General features: G+C 43.7%; 1 protein-coding gene across 2 annotated transcripts in view; it reads left to right on the forward strand.

Annotated features, from left to right (window-relative positions):
• zfp64 (zinc finger protein 64 homolog (mouse)) overlaps positions 1-24,722 on the forward strand; it is a 109,556-nt gene extending 84,834 nt beyond the window's left edge. For both annotated transcript variants that reach the window (XM_068048160.1, XM_068048161.1), the window contains 3 exons: positions 2,829-2,891; positions 8,284-8,535; positions 21,271-24,722. In XM_068048160.1, the coding sequence (XP_067904261.1) occupies positions 2,829-2,891; positions 8,284-8,535; positions 21,271-22,886 (1,931 nt within the window). In that variant the 3' untranslated portion in view covers positions 22,887-24,722. The remainder of the gene's footprint in view (positions 1-2,828; positions 2,892-8,283; positions 8,536-21,270) is intronic.
• The last annotated feature ends 2,250 nt before the right edge of the window (positions 24,723-26,972 follow it).

A 26,972-nucleotide genomic window follows, 5' to 3' on the forward strand; every position in this document is an offset into this window, starting at 1 on the left:
CACCCTCATCATACATCTAGCACCAGTCTCTGGACTTGCACCTAACATCCGGGTACTCCACCTCACCCTCCTACACCTACCAACCAGCTCACGCCCACCTCTCTGTGCCCCTCCATACCTCCAGCTATTCAGCTGTGGTAGGCACATCAACCAAACACAGTGCTACGCAACCAACGACATTCTGCCTTCTCTCTTGCAGGGCAAGGTGGCATATAATGGAAAGGACCGGAGCAGAATTGGTAGGGACCATGGATGCCTACATCTCCTGAGCCCTAGGGAGGAGATAGTTCTCCACATCATGGGGCCAGCTGCGATGTGACCTGTAGCATATGACATCGCTGAGAACATTGAGGATGATGGCATGTTCCTGCCTTATGATCCTCCTCAACACCTTCATCCTGCTATCTGACATGATGAGCAAGCTGTTGATGTTGTGACCATGGACCTCTTGCTTCCCGCCCATCCATCCCCTTCCCTCACACTAGCCTTCCTCTTCTGAATTCCTGCTTTCAGGCACTTAAGAACTGCTGCCTACCCAGCCACAGGAGCTGCCGGAGGAGGAAAGAGAGCATAACACTGATCACGATGCCCTATTACTTGATCTGGCACTTGCAACCACCAACTCTGATAGTACTGCACGTACCTTGGAGTCCAGTATAGAGTTGGGATGAGTACATGGTGAGTCATCTGGGCATGAGTGCCCTGCAGCCAGGCCAGGGGAAAAGATGGTTTTTTTGCCAGCTAACTGGAAGGTGAGGTGGCGCATGGGTACTGCTGCAGAGGACTCAGTTGAGGACCTCAATGGGGTGGCATGCAGAAAAGCGCTGAATGGGCATGTGCACCGAGATGTTCGGTGCATTGGCTGGCCTGCTAGAGAGCCTCCTTTCACTGTCATGGAGCATGGAGGAGTCCAGCTCCAATTTGACAGAGGAGATGGTGCAGAGCTTGCTATCTCTGCTCCATCTACCTCTCGTGCTGCAGACCCAGAGACACTGTCGCTGCTGCCCACCTACCAGTTGCAGCCTTTGTGTGCACAAGACACTTCGGTCATCCCCTTGAGGATGCAACAACACACTAGCAAATGCAGGAGCTCACCAAAATACCTCCAAAAACACGCCTGAGTACTTTTAGACACTTTGCAATGGAAAAAGTTCCCACAAAATTACCTTAAATGATGCTACCTCAAGGCCCAACTTGCAGCTTCACATTTATTTCTTGGGTAAACAACACAGACGCTGCCCAGACATCCGTTGTCCAAATTTGGGATCCTGGTGTCACATCAACTGGTTGGGCTGTGTGACGTCAAGATGGCGCCAAATTAAGATCTTCGATGCACGTAGGGATCGCCTCTGTTCCTGGAAAATGTAGGTAGGTGTCTGTAGTGCCACTCAAGGCAGTGCTGTGTCGAATTTCTAGCACTAGAGTTTTTTATAGTGAAGTTCTGCAACAACGGATTCTTGCCATTAGAATTTGATGTAATCAAGTTGAGTGTATATCAGTGTTTAAATAAAGCAGAACTGTTTGTGTATATTGTGGCCACTGTGTAAATTGAGGAGCACCACTGCCTCAAAAGGAAATTGAGGAAATCATATTTTCAGTTTTCTTTTCACCTTAAGAATTTACAGAGGATGATGGCTTCTGTCCCGAATGAATTTCTGCATAAACCTGCATGGCTTGCGAATCACATTTGGCTGTCTGGTGCGACCATCAATACTTGAGGCATAGTTCGCAAAGCAACAGCCACCGGCCTCCCCATGTGGTCATTCATTTTATGTGAGCAGGACTCTTTACTGTAGGGAACATTACAGCCAATTCTGATCTTGTCCTCAATTGTTGTCCACATGTGCTTTTTATGGGGGGTAGTGGACGACTGAATGGGCAGCGATCACAAATAAGAACATCAGCTAACTTTTTTTATTCCAACCTCCATTGCCTTGAGGCACTGAGGTCAGTTGTATCTCCCAATTGCTGCCTGGGATGAAATCAGCTGACTCAACCTGATCATGGTTTATAAGGCCTGAGTTCTCAGCACCTTGCTGTATGGCTGTCAAACATGGGTGACTTACAGCTATCAGAAAAATATGCCCAATAATTTCCATCTTAGCTGTATGCGGCGCATTATGGATATATCCTGGCAGGACAAAATCACAAATGTTGCAGTCCTGTCAGGCTGAGCTCCCAAGTATATTGGCACTAATTGAACAGAGGCGACTTCAGTGGATTGGACACGTCCACAGGATGGAAAATGGTCGCATACCCAAGGATCTTCTGTATGGTGAGGTGGCTGGGGATGACCAGCGGGGTGTCCAAAGCTTCACTTCAAGGATGCTTGCATGCGTGACATGAAGGCCCTAAATGTCGACTATCGCACCTGGAGTCACTAGCTGGCAAAGGAGGAAAATGGCGACACATTCTGTGGACTGGTGTGCACTACCATGACGACCAGTTGCTACAGCAGTTTAACAACAGGCACCAACTTCAAAACCAACTCTCAGCGTCACTTGACAGCTTCGCATGCAGTACTTGTGGTGGAATCTGCCTCTCTAGGATTGGCCTTCACAGCCATCAGCAAAGATGCATCAAGAGAAGACACCCCACCTGATTGGATTGTTTGTTGCGTCTCCATTATCTTTCATAGATGGAAGGATGCAAACCAACCAACCAACAAGATCACAAATGAAAAACAAGGTATTCCTGGTCCGTAGGGTTTAGAACCACACCAAACACACTTAACCGCTGAATCATTGGGACAGCCACAGAGGATTATTTTATGTGATTTAGAAAAGATGCACACCCTACAAAAATACTTTTTTCTTTTTTGCCACTAGGTTGTGCATTTAAAACATCCCATGGAAATAAAGATTTAGATCGACATTTAAGAACTCACACAGGTAAGACCAATTTTTAATAGTATTGCTGCCTAAGTGCTCACAAATTTAAATAAGTTTTGAGATTTTTCTTTTCAGGCACAAATCCAACTGATAAGTAAGCAAAACCTGCAGTTTTATTTTAAATCTTTACCTTGAGGCTGTATATGTAGTAGAAAGTGGCACATGTTTCAAAGTTCTCTGATTCTGTCAATACTTGCCTTTCCTAATAAAAATTAGAAACCCTTCTTTGTCAGCTACAAACCTACATTTCCAAACCAGGGGTCGGCAAAGTGTCCATACACGGACACCAGTATCCATGGTAAAGATTTTGAGGTCCGTGACTGGTAATTTTAGGAATGAGAAATTTCCCATTGACTTTTTCTTTCCAGACCAGTCCGAGTTTTAAAAAAATTCACAGCCACAGTTTCACAGCTGACAGGTGCTGGGAGCGGAAACAGCAGCTTCCAAACTCTAGACAAATTTGGGGTTTCTGCGGGTTCTGACTTTTTTTTTTAAAAAGCTTGCCAAAAACCCTGAACTCGTCCAGAGTTTGGAAGCCGCAGTTCCCACTCTAAACACGTGTCAACTGTGAAACTGACAGCTGTGAATTTTTTTACCGACCGATTTCAAAGCTGCTCTGGGGAGAGTTCCCGCTCTCTGCAACTGAGAGAGAGGGGTGGGGAGAAAGAGAGAGGGGGGAGAGAAAGAAATCAAGATCACAGCTGAGAGATGGACACTTATCCGGATTCTCTGCTTCGCTACATCAAGTGTGCGGGCAGACATTGACTACTTGTGCAAGCAAAAACAATGCCAGGTATCTCACTAAATAGGGAGAAATGCTTTTCAAATCAAGACTGTGTTTTGATGGCATTAGGTTGGCTGTACACTTTATATACAGGTTAATTGCCCCCATGTCCGTGGCTGAGTCAATAATTTTGTCAAATGTCCGTGGTGCAACATGTTGGTGCCTATCCCTGTTCCAAACACTCGAGCAATGTTTTCTGGTTGCTCCCCATCTTCTCCTGCAGATGTTGACTCATGTTGGGATACCATCTTATAGGCTGTGCCAGCCCTCTCTGTCCATTAATGCTTGACCTTAGACAATGATTGTTGGGAAGTTATTCAGTTACTGGGGGCCATCATGACTGAGCCCAGTTTTGTCCTCACTTGGCATCCACCTGTTTTCACTTTTCAGAAGGTTGATAGGTAAATTGGCCATTGTAAATTGCCCCTAGCGTTAGGAGAATTGAGGGAAGGTGGGGATGTGGTCGGGAATATGGGATTAATGTAGGATTAGTATAAATGGGTGATTTTTGGTCGGCACAGACTCGGTGGGCCAAAGGGCCTGTTTCAGTGCTGTAACTTTCTATGACAAAATAGAATCAGCTAACTAAACATTGGCTAGATATTTAACTGAGGATCCTTGGGTTTATATGACCCAGAACCTTGTTGCCTTTACCACCTGTGACATCAGTGAAGCCAAAATTCATGGTGTTAACTGAAAGATTTTTTTTTTAAGTGGGGATTCAATTTTTGAATGCCATTTTGTGCCTTACTCTGTTATGCCATTTTCTGGTGGACTTCCATGAGTGTTAACAGATTACCACTAGTGAGGTGGTTTTGCAATGATAAGCATTCCTGATTTTCCAGGTGACATTTTGATGTAGCTGCACTCATTCTGCCCAGGAAAGTTCTCTCCCTTCAAAGCAGTACTAGCAGTAGATCTACTCAGCCCATATGGATTGGTCATTTAAATATTCCTTGTCTGGGAGGAGAGGGTGGTTGATGCACCCATTGGATCATTCACTTTTGCTTTTGTTTATTTCCTATTTTCAAAAAGTTTCTGGACTGTTCCCCCAAGCTTATTTCAGCTTATTCTCTATTACATATAATGACTGCTGGTGCTTTCTTTCTGTGCATATTTTCTGAATCAGAAATCAACTGTAGCCAAAGTGAAATAGTCTCGAGGAATATCTCGCACCTTTCAATTAGTGCACTCAAGCTCCCATTGTGCATTGTCTGAAATTGCCCTAAGTCTGAGTCATACCGGGAGGCGGTGCCGTAGTGGTAATGTCACTAGACTCGTAACCCAGAACCTCAGGCTAATGCTCTGGGGACATGGGTTTGAATTCCACCATGACAGATGAAACCATGAAACCATTGTTAATTGTTGTAAAAATCCATCTGGTTCACTAATGTCCTTTTAGGGAAGGAAATCTGCCATCCTTACCTGGTCAGGCCTTCATGTGACTCCAAACCCACAGCAATGTGGTTGACTCTTAAATGTCCTCTGAAATGGCCCAGCAAGCCACTCAGTTGTATCAAACTGCTACAAAGTCTAAGAAAAGGAACAAAACTGCACGGACTACCTGGCATCAACCTAGGCACTGGAAACAACAATGGCAAACTCAGCCCTGTCAACCCTACAAAGTCCTCCTTACTAATATCTGGGGGCTTGTTAAAATTAGGAGAGCTGTCCCACAGACTATTCAAGCAACAGTCTGACATAGTCATACTCACAGAATCATGCCTTGCAGACAATGTCCCAAACACCACCATCACCGGGTATGTCCTGTCCCACCAGCAGGACAGACCCACCAGAAGTGGTGGCACGGTAGTATATAGTTGGGAGGGAGTTGCACTGGGGGTTCTCAATATTGACTCCGGACCCCATGAAGTCTCATGGTATCAGGTCGAACATGGGCAGGGAAACCTGCTGATTACCACCTACTGCACTCACTCCTCAGCTGATGAATCAGTGCTCCTCCATGTTGAACACCAATTGGAAGATGCACTGAGGGTAGCAGGGGCACAAAATGTTATCTGGTTGGTGGACTTCAACGTCCATTGCCAAGAGTGGTTCGGTAGCACCACTGCTGATTGAGCCGGCCGAGTCCTAAAGGACATAGCTGTTAGACTGGGTCTGCGGCGGGTGGTGAGGGAACCAACAAGAGGGAAAAACCTACTTGACCTCATCCTCACCAATCTACCTGTCTCAGATGCATCTGTCCATGACAGCATTGGTAGGAGTGACCACTGCACAGTCCTTGTGGAGATGAAATCCTGTCTCCACACTGAGGTTGCCTCCATCGTGTTATGTGCCACTACCACAGTGCTCAATGGGATAGATTTTGAGCAGATCTAGCAATGCAAAACTGGGCATCCATGAGGCGCTGTGGGCCATCAGGAGCAACAGAATTGTGTTCAACCACAATCTGTAATCCCATGGCCCAGCATATCACCCACTCTACCATTACCATCAAGCTGGGGACCAACCCTGATTCAATCAAGAATGCAGGAGGGCATGCCAGGAGCAGCACCAGGCATACCTAAAAATGAGGTGTCAGCCTGGTGAAGCTACAACACAGAACTGCTTGCATGCCAAACAGTGGAAGCAGCATGCAGTAGACGGAGCTAAGCAATCCAACAACCAACGGATCAGATCTAAGCTCTGCAGTCCTGCCACATCCAGTCATGAATGGTGGTGGACAATTAAACAACTAACAGGAGGAGGAGGGTCCACAAACATACCCATCCTTAACGATGGGGGAGCCCGGCACATCAGTGCAAAAGACAAGGCTGAAGCATTTGCATCCATCTTCAGTCAGAAGTGCAGAGTGGATGATCCATCTCTGTCCCCTCCTGAGGTTATCAGCATCACAGATGCCAGTCTTCAGCCAATCCGATTCACTCCATGTGATATCAAGAAGTGGCTGAAGGCACTGGATACTGCAAAGGCTATGGGCCCTGACAACATTCCAGCAATAGTACTGAAGACTTGTGCTCCAGAACTAGATGCACCCCTAGCCAAGCTGTTCCAGTACAGCTACAACACTGGCATCCACCCGGCAATGTGGAAAATTGCCCAAGTATGTCCTGTGCACAAAAAGCAGGACAAATCCGACCCGGCCAATTACTGCCCCATCAATCTACTCCTGATCATCAGCAAAGTGATGGAAGGGATCGTCGACAGTGCTATCAAGCAGCACTTGCTCAGCAATAACCTGCTCACTGATGCTCAGTTTGGGTTCCGCCAGGACCACTCAGCTCCTGATCTCATTGCAGCCTTGGTCCAAGCATGAACAAAAGAGCTGAACTCCACAGGTGAGGTGAGAGTGACTGTTCTTAACATCAAGGCAGCATTTGACTGAGTATGGCATCAAGGAGCCCGAGCAAAACTGGAGTCAATGGGAATCGGGGGGTAAGCTCTCCGTTGGTTGGAGTGATACCTCGCACAAAGGAAGATGGTTGTGGTTGTTGGAGGCCAATCATCTCAGCAGGAGTTCCTCAGGGTAGTGTCCTGGGCCCAACTATCTTCAACTGCTTCATCAATCACCTTCCCTATATCATAAGGTCAGAAGTGGAGATCTTTGCTGATGGATTGCACAATGTTCAGCACCATTCGCGACTCCTTAGATACTGAAGCAGCCCATGTCTATACACAGCAAAACCTGGACAACATCCAGGCTTGGGCTGATAAGTGGCAAGTAACATTCGCACCACACAAGTGCCAGGCAATAACCATCTCCAACAAGAGAAAATCTCACTATCTGTCCTTGACATTCAGTGGCATTACCATCAGTGAATCACACACTATCAACATTCTGGGGGTCACCATTGACCAGAGACTGAACGGGTCCAGCCACATTAATGCTGTGGCCACAAGAGCAGGTCAGAGGTTAGAAATCCTGCAGCAAGTAACTCCCCTCCTGACTTCCCAAACCAGTCCACCATCTACAAGGCAGAAGTCAGGAGTGTGATGGAATAATCTCCACTTGCCAGGATGGATGCAGCTCCAACAATACTCGAAGTTCGACACCAGTCCACTTGATTGGCACCCCATCCACCACCTTCAGCATTCACTCCCTTCACCACCGATGCACAGTGGCAGCAGTGTGTACATCTACAAGATGCACTGCAGTAACTCAACAAGGCTCCTTCGACTGCACCTTCCAAACCCAGCGACCTCTACCACCTAGAAGGACAAGGGCAGCAGATGCATGGAAACACCGTCACCTGCAAGTTCCCTTGCAAGCCATGCACCATCCTGATTGGAACTATATTGCATTCCTTCACTGTCGCTGGGTCAGAATCCTGGAACTCCCTTACACCCCAAGGATTTCAGCGGTTCAAGAAGGCAGCTCACCACCACCCTCTGAAGCGCAATTAGGGATGTGCAGTAAATACTGACATAACCAGTGACTCCCATATCCCCCAAATGAAAAAAAAAAGTTAATTAGCTGCCATGTATATCAATTGAATGTTTACACCACCCCAAATGAAATGTCTTTGCTGCAATTCATGTAGCACACATTTGCATAGGAACATGTAAGATGAGAATAGACTATTGCAGTCCATCTGGACAGGTTCATTTCGTCCCAGATGTTTTTGTTTAAATTGTGCTGTTTTGTAGGTGAAAAACCCTTCAAATGTGACATTTGCAACAAGAGGTTCAGTCGTCTGGATAAGCTGAAGATGCACAATCGTTCACACACTGGAGAGAAGCCACACAAATGCCAGCACTGTAACTACGCAGCAGCAGACAGCAGTAGCCTGAAGAAGCACCTGAGGATCCATTCTGATGAGCGTCCATTTAAATGCCAAATATGTCCTTATGCCAGCCACAGTTCTAGCCAGCTCATTATTCATCTCCGTTCTCACACCGGTAAGACTGCTTACTTGGTGCAAGTCATATTGAAATGGCATGCATAAAGAGATTGTCTTATGAGGAAATGTTGAGCAGGATGGGCCTATACTCATTTGAGTTTAGAAGAATGTGAGGTGATCTTCAGGGGGCTTGACAGGGTAGATACTAAGAAAATGTTTCTCCTTGTGGGGGAATCTAAATCTAGAGGGCACAGTTTCAGAATAAGGGGTCTTCCATTTAGATGAGGAGGATTTCTTTTCTCAGAGGGTCGTTAATCTTTGGAATTCTCTTCCCCAGAGAACAGTGGAGGCTGGGTCGTTCAAGTCTGAGCTAGACAGATTTTTGAACTAAAAGAGCGAAGGATTATGGGGGCAGGCAGAAAAGTGGAGTTAAGGCAACCATCAGATCAGCCATGATCTTATTGAATGGCAGGGCAGGCTCATGGGATATGGCCTACTCCTGCTCCTATTTCTTACCTCCTTATGTTATGAATTGAGTGAAGAAATAGTAAAGCAGCTTGTTACAGAAACTTAGTTGCACTTTGAAACGTGTCACATCACACTCCAGAATGTTCATCAAATGCATGAGTATTATTTTAGGAAGGACACCCATCTTGAGAGAAAATGATGCCCTAACAACCTAGCTCAGTTATTTTTATTGATTTCACTTGGATGAAGGTGGGACCAAAGGTTACACCTGAAGCAACAATGTTAAAGGTGCTATATAAGTGCAGCTCGTGGTTGTTTACTTTTATGAATATCAATAATTCATCAACATTTCTCACTAAATCAGGTGATAAACTGATATAATATGACCATTATACCGTGTAATTCACAATACACCAGGTTTTGATGTTGAAATAATAGTGAGGCTAATGATGCTCTGTTTTTGTGCATAAATGCTGCAGCAACTTCAAATGAGGAACAGATGTGCAATTAAATGCCAATATGCAAATGTTGCTATCTGAGTTGTGTCCCTCTGCCATTATCTTTGCAAAAATGGTATTTCATTGTCTGCCTCATCATTGAAATGCATTGAATGTCATGAAGTCGCTGTTTTTACATTGTAGTAATGAACTAAACATGCCACAGAAAGTTAGGTCTTAGCCATTTCAAGCATAAGTACTCTTTTTAGTTGTGATTGGCAGTAATAAACAATCAGCCTCACTGAAAATTATAAGTGTGGAGTCTCATTCCTTCATGCATTAATTGTTGAAGACTTTACAAAAGGCAAATTTACAAATTAAATATTTTTCACTTTTCCTTTTTGTTGCCTTTTTCTGTCTCTTAATCCAATCTTTCCCTCGGTTTCCTTTCCTTTCTGTACTTTATCTGACTTTGAAGTCACCCACTCTAATTACACTTCCTTCTCAGTCCTGATGCTGTTACTTTCACAATCCTTCAATCTGGTTGAGGTGATGCACTATTGGTTGCCCTGTTTTCTTGGGTCTCAGATGCCCTTTATACCTCACTGCCCTGTTATTAGCTTGCACTTACAATGACTTAGTGGGGGAAATTATTTTGAGCTGAAGGGTGCAGGGACAAGTCCACATGGCAGAGATGCTGTTAGATGCCCTGCTACAGCAAAATCTGGCTCATTATTCTCTCTCTGAGATGGAGTTATGTTTTAAGTAGGTTTATCCCTTTAAGACCATAAAGTTTAAGTGAGTCAAGGTAAACATAGCATAAGGTCAATCAGAGTTTGTGGCAAGTTTATGGGTTCGAAGGTGCTTATAAATTTCTGGCTTCTGTTATTGAAAATGTGGAATTTACCATTTTTTTATATAGTTTTAACACTTTTTGAAGTATGATGCATGAAAGATAGTCTCAAATTTGTTATACAAATATGAATAATGGCAATTCCATAAAGACGTGATGTGAGCTACAAATCCTGTGTCATATAAAAGCTGGAATGAAATCAGTCTAATGTTAATCCTAGTGGCTTAGCAAACTTATTCTCCAGACTTAGCTCAAGACAGACTTGAGATATCCCAGATTTAATCCCTGATCTATATTGAGTAATGTAATTGCAGTCAAAGCAGTGAAAGAAGTACAAATTGCTTCAGGAATCCTGGGTTAGGGTAGTAGAAAAGGCAGTCAGGGTATCAGTTCTTGATTTCGATCTAGTGACAACTGCAGGAAGTGCACATGTATGTTAGATAAGGGTTGAAACAGGCTGGGTTATGAGGCCCCACAGTCACATGATCTGCCAACACTTGTCTAAGCTCACATATAAACAAATAACCAAAATAAAAACAGTAAGTGCTGGAAATACTCAGCAGGTCAGGCTGCATCTGTGGAGAGAGGAGTATTTCCAGCACTCTGTTTTTATTTCCGATTTCTAACATTTGCAGTATTTTGCTTTTATTATTATGAGTAAATAACTGCTTGGGTGACACATTGGAGGGTGTTCTGCATGTAATGCTGTATTACAACAAGATGTCAGTGTCTCCAGGAGGTGAAGCCAAGGAAAGAATGGAGAAGTATAAGAACTTCTTGGGGGTTAAATATTCCCAGTACATTAATGCATACACTGAGCATTTAAAGAATTGAAATGTTGCGATTTGTCACTAATTGAGTGTTAACTTTTTTGCCCATGCACTAAGCTGAGTAATTAGTTCTATAACGCACATTAGCGCACACAACCTTTTTTTGCTTGTTAAAGAGCAATTAATGAGAAACTTGCAAATCCATGCAGGATTGACTGTTCCCATATCATTTTAATATCCCACGTTGAACACTTAGTTTCATTTGAAATGCTGGTAGAATCCATTGGTGAGCATAGATTGTGGTTTTATTCAAAGTGAACTCTACAGCGTAAACATCACATAAGTCTGTAAATGCTCAAAACTTAAGAGGAGCAGGAGGGGCAGTAACAAGATGAGGTAATGATCTGAGAGGTTCAAGAACCTAGACTTGTAAAACTTCCCTACGACATGATTCATTACAAGTATTTCCAATGTTTCACCTATCTGGACCTGACCAAGGAACAATATGTAAAGGAACTGTGCTTTGTCAGACATGTAACAGCACGTTGAAGTAACCCTGCAGCCTATCAATAACTGGAGGGTAATGTTACACACAGGTGGTAAGGGGGATGGGTGGTTCCGACTGTACACCTCCCAACGGACCACAGTTGTGTTTTGTTAAAAATGGTGAGTCAGTCCCCAAGTGTTTTTAGGGTCAATTTAAAAGGTAAATGACAGGTTTTCTCATAGGTATATAAAAGTATTTATTTTTAAACAATTCCCGAAATGGTCGCAACCTCACCCACACGCACATACACAAGAATAGCTAGATAGCGTGAAAAGGATAGGAGGTAGTTGGAAGTCCAAAGTGAGGTAAGTATTCATGAATATTGAGTCTTCTCGGGAGGAAAAATCTTTTTTAGACGTTGCAGACCTGATTATTTGTAGGAGCTTGTGGAGATATTGTATGCCCTAGTGGTTGTAACACAGCTCAAAGCTGGTAGTTTGTAGTTTGTTACCTTCACCGATGGTTAGTCTCAAAGTCACTTAGTGATGTCTCTGCTGTAGTTGCTGTTCAGTTTCAATGGGGTTCTTCTCTTGTCTGGCTGGAGCCTTCAGACAGCTCTTGGCTAGACAGGCTTTCAGTGATATTGGCTTGATAACTCTCTCTCTCTGGAGGGCTACCTTTTAAGGTTAAAAAAAAAAACTCGCATTGGAGTTTCTGTTAGGAGATGCATGACCCTCTCCCCTGTTGTGACCATACAATGGGGAGAGGGTCATGATAACCATGGCCGTCGATTATTTTTTCAATAGGTACTATTCTGTTATGTTGCTACTTCACACCCATTCATCCTGGTTTTGGCTGTGAGTCAGACTGTCTCCAGCACCCTTTGTTAATCCATTCATGTTGATGAGAGTCATTAATATACAATTGCCCTCCTTTCAATTTCAAAGAGGTTCTCAGATGGTATCCAACCTTTAACAAAAAACTAGCAAAGTTGATGCTTGCTTTCAAGCCTTGCTTATAGATGCACGCTCCACGCTTCAAGGGTTCTACATTTTGAGGTTGGGAGGGGGTGAGGAAAATCAAATGTAAGGATGGTTTCTGGGAGATTTGGGCTATCTAGGCCATAATGTGCCTGATCAAACTTTTGCTGAACCCTCATACTCCACAAGGAAGAAATATAATAACACATCATGGCCTTGTTGCTCGCAGTGTATTGGTCATTCTGGTGGTGCCTTGTAGATTGAGCTGGAGACAGCTGGCAGAAAATGTTGCACAGAGTTATTGAAAGGCAGACACATCCTTGATGCAAACAAGCTGCAGCAAGGTTCCCCACTTCTTGGATCTACATAAAGTCCCATGCCAGTCAATGACCTTAGCAACTGATCGCTGTTTTTTTTCTTGAGAGTTGCACGTGGCCTTTCTCCTGCATTGTTTTGCACATAACTCTACATACTTTTCCCAATTATTAGACACAGCACAATTTGGTTTTACATTAACAAATACTGCTGCAAACTTTATTTGTCAATATATACTTGTATCACTAAGAGACCATTTGTGAAGTACGTTTGTTGCATGCACCCTTGAGTTCTGTAAACTAATGATTAGTTTTCTTTTTAATGCTTACTCCATGTCATGACCTATTGAAAGTAGTAGTATTTCTTTGAGATCCCCCGAGGCCCTGACTGCAATTTCACTACACGCCTCCATTTGCCCTCTACATGTTGCAGACCTGTCTGCATGGCAGGATAATAGCCTATCCAAATCTGGCTGTAGGGGCTTGCATTCTCTGAAGTTCTCTTATCAATTGCACTAGTTGGGAGTGACTTGAGCCACACATCACTTTCTGTGTTTCTTACCTCCTGCTGCTACTGGATCTATCTGTGCAAAGACTGTTGCAAAATCTCTGAACTCATCCTTCGTGCATGTCTGTAGCATGTTTCCATGCTAGCCTAATTCATTTCCTGGACTGTGGATCTCAATGCCCTAACAACAACTTGAGAAATTTTACAACTGTGTTTACTATCTGTGTATCTTTTCTGTAGATGTTATTGTTACTGCATGCTATCTTTGGCATCCTGCAGTTCAAATAACCTTTGCTAACCAATATTGCTTGATTGGATGGTAGTTCAAAGTTCAATTCAGACCGGCTACTACCACTTTTTGTCAATGAGGCAGGTTCCTTCATTTCACTGGTATCCTTTTAAGGTCCGAATCATGAAGCAGCTTAGTAGGGCCCACAATTATGCTGCATCATCATGCAGCAAAGGCCCATCTGTCTTCATCCACCACCTCTTCTATCAGTGACTCATACCGTGTTGTTTCAACAAACACCCGAATGCCTCCCAAACTGTGTGTGGCTGAGCTGCGCCTACTTCAGTGTGATATGGGTGGCGGAGTGCTGAGTTGAGAGTGACAGCCTTGTGTAGTGCCAGGTTCATCCTCCTCAGGTTATTGTCTTCTAAAGGCCGGCTCGGGTCTGCAAACGAAACCCGACCCGAGCCCGACAGAACCACATCCGACGTTGAGCCCGACCCGGCCCGAGTCCGTTCATTTTTTCCCACACCCAACCCGACCATCAGTTAACCTACCTTCCATTTTTCACTTTGTTGCTTATCTGCACAAGCTGAATAAAACTGTAACAAAACCACCTTTCAAGTCCAAAAAGTACATTTAACATTGGAACCACTTACCGAAGGTGGTGATAGAGCATGTCCAGCCCCACCCAAGCCGAGAATGCCAGACCCGGAAGTCTGACCTGCCCTGACCTGAACCCAACACATGTCGTTGGGTTCAGGTCGGGTAGTCATGCTCTGTTGTCTTCCAGTTTAAAAAGAAATGGCATGGGGTGAGTAAATGGGCATTGTTGTCCGTTGTTGGTACAATAACAGTATTGCTGGGTTTAGAACTTTTAAGATGCTTAAGTTAGATTGAAGAGGAAAAGAGACTGAGCATTGGAGCTTTTGTTAATCAACTATTTACATTCCTAGTCAGCACTACTCTACTCCGTTGTTCTGCCATTATCCTCACTGGAACTTTGCTCAGAATGTGTACTGTAATTCTAAATGCACTATAGATGAGCCCTTTTAGAATTACCACAGTTAGCTGCAACTGTAAGTTATTTCCCTCTGTCCCCACCCAATTTGCTCCCCTTCTCTTTGCTGACCTTTGGGCAAGGTACTCTTGCAAACAGCCATCCTTTGTGTCTGACCATGGGCAAGTTGTCTTTTTTGTCCCCTTCCTCTCCAGCCTTTTGCCAGCCCTGTACCGGTCTGCCCTCTTTTGTTCTCGACAGAGGTCCCTTACAATTCACCAACCCTCTGCTGGAGGGTTTCCCAAAAGCCGATACAGGAATTAGGGGTGCAGATTTCACTGCAGGTTGGGGCTTTCCCTCAACCTGGCACATGTGGCAACTCCTACAGTACTCCACCACATCTTTGTGGAGTTTTGGCCAGTCAAACTGCTGCTTTATGCAGGCTTTGGTTTTTCGTATACCGACATGTACAGCCATTGTCAACTCATGGGCCATTCGTAATATTTCTTTCCGATACCTCTGCAGAACCACTAACTGGTGAACCACTGTCCACTTTTTGTCCTCAGGTCTGTGAGAAGAACTCCACTTCCTCATCAGTACCTCATTCTTTAAATAGTAGCAATCAGGGACTCCCTCTGCTTCACTTTCATATTGGGCAGCCTGTGCTAACTCTCTCAATACTGAGTCGGCTCACTGAGCCTCAGCTAGGGAAGATCCATTTAATCCATTCCCTGGGTCCTCTAACTTTCCAAAGAAGGTTTCAGACAGACCACATGGTCAGGGGACCATCTGCTGCCACTGCCCTGTCTCCTTGACTTCCTTCGGTGTCTCTATCACTACTGGGGAAGCTGCCACCTTCACCCCCGCCAGATCATTACCTAAAAGCAGGTCAACCCCCCAGGTCCACAGGCAAACTAGGGACAATCCCTATGGTCACCGGTCCTGAAACTAGGTCGTACTCCAAGTGCACCTGGTGTAAAGGTACGGGCGTACACTGCCTTCCAATACCCTTCACCACCATTCTGGTAGTTACTGCACTCTCTGGGGGAAAGGCCATGCCTTTTCCCAGCAAAAGGGATCTGATGGCCCCTGTATCCCTGAAGATTACTGTGGGCTTGTTTGCCCCATTCGAGGGGTATGGGTTTACTCTCCCTTCAGACACAAACCCTGATAACCTTCAGGAATCCTATTAAATTGTCCTACACCCGCAGCAGTATGTTTTCTGGGTCTTCCTGCTGCTGCAGTTAAAGCCACAGCCGGCTCTGCTGTGCTTTCTATAGGGGGTTCCTTCTCCTGCCCTGAGCGGTTGTGCCCTGATTAACCCTACAGGCTTTCCCTGTAGTTTTTAGCAGTCGTCTCTTTGATGCAATGGAAGCACACAGGGTCTCACTTCTACTTACAGCATTATCCTTTTTGACTGGAAGGGAGCCCGCTGTGTGTCCAAATTTTCTTTCTCTTCCAGGACTGCTTGGGCTCTTATCACCTTTCCACCCTTTGTCCTTTTCAGATTTGTGAGGTGACTAGGAAAGGTTTGCCCTGGGAAACTGACTTGTATATTAGAGCAAACTCATCAGCCAGAACTGCAGCTTGCCTCGCTCTATGTACTTTTTGTTCTTCCACATGGGTCTTTATGGAGAGTGGAAGAGTTTTTAAATTCCTCTAATAAAATCACCTCTCTGAGGTTTTCATAGGTGCACTGTACTTTAAGATCCCTCAACCACCGGTCAAAAGCCAGCTGCTTACTTCTCTCAAACTCCAATTAAGTTTGATCAGCTTGTTTCCGGAGGATTCGGAACTTCTAGCAGTAGGCTTCCAGTACTAGCTCTTATATCCCGAGTATAGCATTTTTAGTCAGTTCATAATTTGATGAACTCTCGTCTGGCAACAGGGAATAAACCTCATGGGCTTTTCCAGTTAACTTGCTTTTCAGCAGGAGAGTCCAACTCTCAGCTGGCCATTTTAACTGCCTTGCAAGTTTCTCAAAAGATATAAAAAATGCTTCCATGTCTCCCTCATTGTAGTTTGGAATCAGTTGTGAAAATGTTCAAAACTCAGCACACAGCCCCGCACTACTTGTATTCTCCATGTTGGCCAGGCTTTTGCTGGGATTACTCTATCACCCCCTAGTTAACTGAAGCACCTCAGCGCTCTTTCCTCCAGTTCCTTCTGGAAATGTTTTTCTCTCTCTCCCTGTCTTCTAATTCAGGTTTTCTCTGTTCCAATTGTATCTTTGCCAATCTTACACTGTCTGACTCGAATTCTAGCCCTGCATCTGATTCTTCAGATTCGAGGAAAAACTGGTTGGCCACTAGACTTAGGAGTTCCGATTTCCGAGCTTTGGCATGGAAAGTGATCCCACACTGCTCGGCCATATTCCTCAACTCCTCCATAAATAGCGCCTTTAACTTATCCCAAGTTACTTCACCCTGGCCTGGGGAGGTACTGGCTTCAATCGCGGACGTGTTAGTATTCTAGCACACATCTTCTTCTTTGGCCTCCTTGTCTCGGGAGACAATGGGTAAGCGCCTGGAGGTGGTCAGTGGTTTGTGGAGCAGCTCTTGGAGTGGCTATAAAGGCCAATACTAGAGTGACAGACTCTTCCATAGGTGCTGCAGATAAAATTGGTTGTCAGGGCTGTTTCGCAGTTGGCTCTCCCCTTGCGCTGCTGTCTTTTTTCCTGCCAACTACTAAGTCTCTTCGACTCGCCACACTTTAGCCCCGCCTTTATGGCTGCCCGCCAGCTCTGATGATCGCTGGCAACTGACTCCCACAACTTGTGATCAATGTCACAGGACTTCATATCGCGTTTGCAGACGTCTTTAAAGTGGAGACATGGACGGCCGGTGGGTCTGATACCAGTGGCAAGCTCACTGTACAATGTGTCCTTGGGGGTCCTGCCATCTTCCATGCCAAGCCATCTCAAGCGCCGCTGACTCAGTAGGGTGTATAAGCTGGGGATGTTGGCCGCCTCGAGGACTTCTGTGTTGGTGATACGGTCCTGCCACCTGATGCCAAGGATTCTCCGGAGGCAGCGAAGATGGAATGAATTGAGACGTCGCTCTTGGCTGACATACGTTGTCCAGGCCTCGCTGCTGTAGAGCAAGGTACTGAGGACACAGGCTTGATACACGTGGACTTTTGTGCTCCGTGTCAGTGCGCCATTTTCCCACACTCTCTTGGCCAGTCTGGACATAGCAGTGGAAGCCTTTCCCATGCGCTTGTTGATTTCTGCATCAAGAGACAGGTTACTGGGGATAGTTGAGCCTGTGTAGGTGAACTCTTGAACCACTTCCAGAGCGTGGTCGCTGATATTGATGGATGGAGCATTTCTGACGTCCTGTCCCATGCTGTTCGTTTTCTTGAGGCTGATGGCTAGGCCAAATTAGCACACATAACCACAAGAAAACCTGTATTGAAGTCTTTTCTCTTTTTGATTGGGACTAATTTGATTTCCCACGTCCAATTGTCTGTGGGTCCAATCCAGATGCTAGCTCCCAAATTTCTGTTATGACTGGGTGAGGAAGGGGTCTCAGGCTCTCCTCTTGCCCCTTTCCTGGTTTGGCCATAACAGCGTTTGGTTTTTAAAACACAGCTTACCACCTCAGTGAGTCTTTGCTCTCTAATTGTAATTGCAAATGAACCAACCAGACAGGCTTTCTTTGGTTTGAACAAGAAAGATGTAAGTTTATTAGCCTTATCGCTCTTACTCGGTGAAAACTACGAAAACATGTGATGCAACCACACTCACATGCACACGAGAGAAACACACACATAAATAGATACAGAGGGGGAGAAAGAAATAGGGTATGGGGGGTTGAAGTAGAGTTGGTAATAAATAGAATTCGGTTACTGGTTGGTCATGTCCTTGATACAATGTCTTCAGTTGAAGTTAAGTTCTTGGAGTTCTCGCTGGAGCCTGGTGCACAATTCCAGACTTGCTTCTCTGGTACCAGAAAGACGAAGATATGCTTTGTCCGTAGACTTGAAGCGTAGAAACTGCCACTGTGGTTTTCCTGGGACTTTACTGGAGAGAGAGACAGAGAGAGAGAGGTCTTCCTTCTACCAGCCCTTTGCAGGCTCTTCACTTTCTGTTCAAATCGCAGTCTGATTCCTTTCTGTGTGGCACAATTCAAAAAAGTCCCCTGTCTGGCCAGCAGGTAAGTCATGTGACCATCTCTTTGTTTGAAATAGCAACTTCTTGGAGGGTTGCTGGACTTCGGAGTCTTCCAGACCACTTGGTGGGGGGGTGGAAGGCATGTTGTCTCTTTCAAAATCAATGGCTCTCGATGTCTTTTGATCATCACTATTGACAAAACCTATCTCACTAATTGAATCAGTGAGCATTCCCATTGTGTCTCTATTCAACTGTCTCAGAATGCAAATGTGCAACCATGTTTTCAGCTGGTTAGCTCAGTGGTCTTTTTAAACAAGTTGTGTGCAATGTTCAGCTTTTTTAAAAAAGGTTCAAATAATGTCACATATGATGAAATTAATATGTTTCCATTTGGCAGGTGTGATTTCCGTCATAGTATCCACATACGCACACTTTCCAGCAGGCGTCATTCGGTAGTGATTACCATAGCTGATTTTTACCTCTCCACAGCTTGAGGAATGGAAGCCAACTGGAGCACCCTCACTGCTGCTCAGCCAAGCATATGCTACCTTGGTACTGACCAGGTTTTGAATCTGGACCTCCCGATCTTTATAACTCAGTACCATATTGGATAGTGCATTTACCCATGAAGACATTGGATTGTTTTAATTGTAAATTATTCTGTGCTGGTAAATTAAGAACCCAGTTAAGATGGCAATTGCATTTCAGTGATGCGCTGGCAATTCTGAAAAGCCACACAGGAAGCAAATAACTGCTGATATGAGATTATGCTGTGACAAAGCAGCAGACTATTTTTGTGCAAACAGCTGCCATTTCACAGGAGTAACACGTGCTAAAGGCACTTTGAGTGAAATGTCAGGGCATATGGTTGCAGTTGTTAATACAGTGTTAAATATTTTAGACAGGGCCACAGATTGTTTACATGCATAGCCACAGCTGGTGTTTGTCAGCTGCTGTGAAATGTGAATGCTGCCACTGTACACTGTATCATAACGAGGACACGTGCTCCCAAACCTCAAGTACACTTGCAAATTATATTGTAAATATCTAATAATGAGGCAATTGGTTTAGTCGCACGTCACAATCATAATATAATAGAATCCATTAACCGACTATGTGTGAATATTATCAGGAATTTCTATTGTGTGTATTGTGTTCTCTTAGGAATAGCAGGAATTCATCCGAAAATTAATGTAAAGATACATGGAATTTCTGTAACAGTAAAAGAGTAGAAAGGAAAATATATCCTGAAAAATGGTGATGTATTTAGTATAAAATAATGATGAGGAAAAGCTACTTAAAACATCCAGCATTCCAGTAACTGTTTTTGTATGTTCACATTTTTAACAGAAATGTGAATGCACTCAACACTTGCTGCACAAGGCCTTCACAGGTGCAGCAAAAGCTATTTGCTCAGATGTAAATTTGTTTTTAAAAGCTGGAAAACTGAGCTTTTTGTAGTTATTATTACATAAGATTGTTATCTGTTCATTCTATAAGTATCAAGCTACTGATCATTTGCATTAGAATTGTGTTATTAGCTAATCTCTCCTGTTCTTGCTGCTGTGTACTGTCACATTTCGCATCTTTGATTTTTATTTTTTGTGCGATTTCCTTGCTAATATACTGATACATCCCACCATGTTATGTCCTTAACAGAAAAGAGTACACAGACTATCATCCTTGTCTGTTCCATTCCCAATGCCAATCCAATCACTTTTTCAAAGCTTAAGATATAAATTCATTATTCACTGACACTTGTAGAAGGACCTGTGCTGATTTCCTGCTGAGGGTATTTGGACTCTGCTTATACAGCATATGATTTGATGCCATAAAGACTATTGACATTTGAGATACAACATACATGAAACACAGAGAAAAAAGGACTTTCTTTGGTTTTGAAAGATATTGTTGGTACAGAATAATCAGTTGCATTGGTCACATCCAATCTTAATGCCGATTAAAAATTGATGTACTGAAAGAAGTAAATCTTTTCTTTGTCAGTGATCTCTGAGTAGAATCTAAAATTGGGCAAAATAAATCAAAGCAAAACTTCTCTCAGAAAGATGGCCATTATCCCTGTGTAATGAAATTATTTATCCTGCCAGTACTTAGTAATGCACTAGAAAGCAACAAATCTGGAAGTTTTTAGCACAATTACTCAGTTTGCACAGTTTACTCTAACGACAACAACATGTATTTATATAGCACCTTTAACATAATAAAGTGTTCCAAGGCATTTCACGGGGGCATTTAAAACAAAATTTGACACCAAGCCACATCAAGAGCTATTCGGGCAGAAGACCAAAAGCTTGGTCAAAGAGGTGAGTTTTAAGGAGTGTCTTAAAGGAGGAAAGCGAGATAGAGAGGTGAAGAGGTTTATGGAGGGGATTCCAGAGCTTAGGGCCTGGACAGCTGAAGGCACAGCCACCAATAATGGAGCGATTAAAATTGGGGATGCTCAGGAGGCCAGAATTAGAGGAGCACAGATATCTGAAGGGTTACAGGGCTGGAGGAGATTACGGAGATAGGAAGGGGCAAGGCCATGGAGGAAGTTGAAAACAGGAATGAGACTTTTATAGTAAAATGTATCAATTTTAATCATGTATTTACAATTTTGCTCTCCCACTTAGGTGATGCTCCTTTCCAATGTCAGTTGTGTGATGCCAAATTTAAAATCAACTCCGATCTAAAGAGACACATGCGCATCCACTCTGGTGAAAAACCCTACCAGTGTGCCTTTTGTGATTACCGCTGCGCTATGAAGGGCAACCTTCAATCTCACATTCGTGTAAAACACAGCATGGAGAACACTTTCAAGTGCCCACAGTGCGACTTCCAATGTGGGAACAAATCCACCCTGCGGCAGCACATGAGGACCCATCAACCAGATAAGCCGATAAAATGCTTACAGTGCAACTACTCCTGTGCTAGTAAAGGATCTTTGAAGGTACACGAAAGAATTCATTCTGAAGATCGACCTTTCAGGTGCAAATTTTGCTCCTTTGATTCAAAGCAACGTAGTAACCTTCTTATGCACCTAAAAAAGCATCATGTAGGTAAGGATAAGCTGGGCGGAAGGAAGAAGGATGTTGATGGGCAAAAGCAAGGCAGTTCAAGGTTAGTTGTCAAACTAGATGCCAAAAAGCCTTTCAGATGTGATATGTGTAAAGCAAGTTTTGTCAGAGAAGATTCTCTACGCAGCCATAAGAATCAACACCGTGATTTGTCCCACGGCAATGAAAACAATGCATTAGCAGTTTTACAGCTGCAGATGCATCATGAGAACCAAAACCATGCTCCTTCTCTATCTAATCATCTTCAACCAAGATCAGTCACATCCTTTAGCAAAGGAGAAGTGAAAATTATAGTTAGCCACCAACTGAATCCAACCAACAGCATTGTTCAAGCTTCAGTAAATGAACATACAATGAGAGATGCCGTGGTCTCTGATTCAAGTCATCAGAACAGGGACGATGTGACCACTAGTAACCAGTTGCAGCTGTTACAGCAGGTCAGTTTGATTGCTCCAACCCAACAAACCATATCCCAGAATGAATCTGAAACTAACTCATCCTTGGAGCAGGAAGCTACTTTACTTAGTCCTATCGATTCAAGTGCTGCTGACAGTCTCCATCAAGCTCTAATGCAAACCACAGCAGTTGCTAACCAAGCATCTTCAAACAGCCAGTCATTCATCACTGCTTCTACAATCAACTGCTCAGACCTGGATGGCCTAAATGCTCTTATTCAAGAGGAGAGCAGGGAGGTCACAGTAGTTAGTGATGCTAGCCAAACTGTTGCAACCACCCCCTCATCATCAGCATCACCCATTTTCTCTTCCCCATCTCCTCAGTTGCAGGGATCTAAACAGACCTATCCTATTGTTCCAGCAGGGGCTCCATCCAGTGTTACCTGCTCAGTACTGCAGATTCCATCTCATTCTTCAGTTACAGGATTCCCCTCACAGTCCGAAGAAACAAACAGTCTTTTGATCTCAAGTATTGGCATCAGCACTTCAGGAGTGATTATACAGAGTCTTCCAATGGTTGTTTCAACAGGGCAGCAGCAACAAACTGATGATCCACTCTCTGAGCGGGCTTTCTACTCTGATACCAGTGCTCCATCAACCTTAGTGCTACAGGATACCTCACAGCTTTCTGATAGGCAATCAATGCACCTTGCCTCTGGTGGGGACAGCACACAACCTTCCTGTTCCGTAGCTGAAACTCAAGGGTGGAGAATGTAGAATTATTTTGTTGTTGACCTGGATTCCTGAATGTGATTGACTAAAAAGCAGTGATGAAGCAGAATTCAATGTTTTCACTTGTTTTCTGCAGACAGCTATTGTCCATTGATTTGGAAATGATTGTCTAGCACTTTAACTAAATCATAAAGATTAAAACCATTGCAAGAACAAATTATTTCATTAATAGTCATCAGAGATCCTGTACTAGCCTCATAGCTTTGGTGATAGTTGACAGAGGTCTGATTCCAGCCTGAACTTTAATATTTGAAAATGTTATCAACTATGTTCTTGGGTGGTTCACCATCCTGAGTACCTTATGGTAAGGGTAGACTGCAAACTAAAAGGAGAAGCAATATTATTAGGGGGAATCACGTCCTATCCAGTGAAGAGTGTCTCTCAGTTTTCCAATGATTGAACAACTCATTGTTGAAACAAGCCATTCTGATCGAGGGAGGAAGGAAGATGGGGTGTTTTGTATGGAGTTATCTGACCTTAATTGAATCAGCAACAGAGGTACTACAACTGAAACTCAGCAATTGTGGACTCTGGAAGAGTTTCCATCCATATTGTTATCTTCTGCAGGTAGGCGTAGGTGTGTGGCTGTCATGGGTGTCATGACTCTACTCATGCAGTGAACACAGGAAGTTAGCAAGAAATTAAGGCGGCTAATGGCATATTGGCCTTTATTGCAAGGGGATTGGATACAAGAGTTAGCAAGCCTTGCTACAGTTGTATAGGGCTTTGGTGAGACCACATCTGGAGTACTGTGCCTAGTGTTGGTCTCCATTTCTAAGGAAGGGTGTACTTGCCTTAGAGGCAGTACAGCAAAGCTTCACGAATTGGTTCCTGGAATGAGAGCGTGTTCTATGATGAGAGGCTGAGTAAATTGGGCCTTCACTGGAGTTTAGAAGAATGAGGTGTGATTTCATTGAAATGTACAAGATTCAGAAGGGGCTTGACAGGGTAGACACTAAGATGTTGTTTCCCCTGGCTGGGGAATCTAGAACATGGGGGCACAGCCTCAGGATAAGGGGTTGATCATTTAGGACGGAGATGAGAAATTTTTTCACTCAGTGCATTGTGAATCTTTCGAATTGTCTACCCCAGAGGGTTGTGGATGCTCCATCGTTGAGTATATGCAAGATGAGATCAATAGAATTTTGATCTCTCAGGGAATTGAGGGATATGGTCAGTGGGCAGGAAAGTGATTTGAGGTAGAAGATCAGCCATGATCGTATTGAATGGAGGCGCATGCTCAAGGAGCTGAATGGGCTACTGCTCTTACTACTTATGTTCTTATGGACCTTTCAGGCATAGACTGATGGTCTTCATTCATGTAACTGTCTTCAGCATGAGTTAGCTGCATCAGAAGGGGAGAGAATTTTGAAGAACAATAATTAGTGGCTTTTGTCAAACCTTATTAAACTGGCTTATCAGACATTGGTTGTAGCAAAGTAAGCAGTTCGAATTCAACCACCTGGAAAGAAGCAACAATGAAGTATGAAGGGGAAAACGGTGTCAAGTTTACTCGAAATTATGTATTTCAATCTTTAATTGTGAGCAACTGCATTATTAGATTCAATCGTTCTCTAGTGGATTTAATTCTAATGTTATCTAAACCAGTAAATTATAGCAACAAAATATTTGGCTGTCCTTGAGACAAGTGATCAAATTTTCAAATCAATTTATAAATCGACTCATAAAATACAATAACCATGTACAATTAAAATTGTAATTTAATTGAGGAATATCTTGTATATTTCTAAGACGATATTTTGTATAATTTCTATGAACAAATCCGCAAATAACCAGAGACAATAAAACATAACTGTGTAATCTTGTGGGCCTTGCCTTATCAGTTAAGCATTCTTCTGAAATTTAAGAGCTTTACTATGGTCATTATAAAGTGTTTTATCATATACTAGTGGAGAGTGAAAGGAAAGGAACCCCAATGATCAGCTTGGATCGATCACTAAGTAGGAACATAGGACTGGAGTTTCCTCTGCATCTGCGCCTAGGTACACACGTAATCTGGGTGCAAACCAATTACGTGGCTGAAAATGAATTTTGGGCACCGTAGGTTTAGTATGCCTAAGTATTTTCGACCGTTTACATCTGTTGATCAAACCCTCTATCCAAAGGAATCTTGGTTCACAAATCTGACCAAGACCCCAACTCTCAAATATGACTATCTTCCAATTGTGCATGTTCGGGAGGGAGGCTTTCTCATCAGCTAATCCAAATTTTCAGGCACAGCAGAAACAATCATTTTTCTCGTCCTTAATTCAGTGCTTCTCAAACATTTTTGGTTGAAGGACTTATTTTCTAATTGGATTAGTAATCATGGACCCCCCCATCCCCAATGTAAATTGTAATACATATAATACTCATAATATCTGAGCAAACTTGTATTTTGACTCCTTTTCTTCGAGTCTAAGTAGTACTTAAATATTTTTAAAAACTTGCCTCTTGAACAAGGTTGAACTCACCTAATTCCCACCATAGTAACACAGGTCCACCTGACGATCTTCCTTGCTTGCAATTCCTGCGCCATGTGGGAACTTCAGGATACTTAATGTCTTGGGGAACCACATGCATAGGAAGTGTCTCCATCTGCTTGAGCTTGAAGGGCAGCTGGAGTCACTGTGGAGCATCAGGGCAGATCAGAGTTTCCTGGATCTTACATTCCAGGAGATGGTCACTCCACAGGCAGTGAAAGTTCAGGATAGTAAATGAGTGGCCATCTGAAAGAAGCAGGAAGTGTGGGAATCTTTGCGGTGTGTGTTCTAACTTGTACTCAGCATTGAGACTGCTGGAGTGATGACACTTTGAAGGAGTGCCAACGGGCAAGGGACTGCACGGGGGGAAAGCAGAGTAGAAATGCAGTTGTTATAGGAGATTCCATAGTTAGGGAACAGACAGGCATTTCTGCAACCACCATCATGAGTCCTGCATGGTGTGTTGCCTCCCTGGTGCCAGGGTAAAGGACATCATGGTGTAGGTGCAGAATATTCTGCAGGGGGAAAATGAGCCAGAGGTTGTGGTACATATTAGTACCAATGACCTAGAGAGTTTAGATATTGAGGTCTTGCGGTCAGACTTTCAGGTAGTAGGGAGAAAGTTTAAAAAGTAGGACCTCAATGGTTTTTGTTTAGTTTAGTTTAGGGATACAGCACTGAAACAGGCCCTTCGGCCCACTGAGTCTGTGCCGACCATCAACCACCCATTTATACTAATCCTCCACTAACCCCATATGCTGAAGCATTCCCCATGCAAATTTTTTGTCCATGCATTTTTGCTTCCTTTCCATCAATTTAGTCCACACTTTAAGATGTTAACTCCTTGCTGGAGTACGGTATCAACAATGCCAGTCATCCTCCAGTAGTTTGTTTATTATTCAAGTATGAGACAGCGAGTCAGTGCTGATAGACTATTGCACAGTGACAGGCATTGCAGCAGAACCCAACACTCAACTTACTCAATGACCATATGCACACTTGCAGCAGAGGTCGCTTGTTGGTACAGCAACCTTGACTGATGTTACTGCTTTCTAACCTGGAACATTGAGATCAATTGTAGCACCCCTAAAACCACTCTGGCTGAGATAGTGTAACTCAGTACCCACCAAGATCCGTTCTGAGTCGTATAGCTTACTATTCTCTACCTGAACCAGCTGAAGAGTTGTCGAGTTTCACGATTGGAAATGATATTTAGGTACATTACAATGCATCATCAAGCAATTAAAGAATGAATCTAATGCAGCTATTGTGGTTACTTCAGAAGTACAGCAAGCAAAATATAATTTGATAATTTTAGCATTAACATCTCTATTGGTAATTATGAAAAATTGCCAGGCATTCATCTTGCCACCTGCTGCAAGACAATGTTGGGAAGCAGACCTCTGATCAGAAGTCTGCCCAGAGCTTGCTTATCTCAGCAGATGAACTGTACAAACACTGCAGGCTGAATTTTGCCAACCATGTGGAGATGGGTTTGGTGGGGGGCAGGAGGAGGTGGTGCCAGGAAAGCTGTGGGAAACCCCATTGGGATGGCTCCCAACCATATCCCACCTTTGGCCAACTTTCC

The sequence above is a fragment of the Heterodontus francisci genome, chromosome 16, assembly GCF_036365525.1.
Source record: "Heterodontus francisci isolate sHetFra1 chromosome 16, sHetFra1.hap1, whole genome shotgun sequence".
NCBI classification, from domain to species: Eukaryota; Metazoa; Chordata; class Chondrichthyes; order Heterodontiformes; family Heterodontidae; genus Heterodontus; species Heterodontus francisci.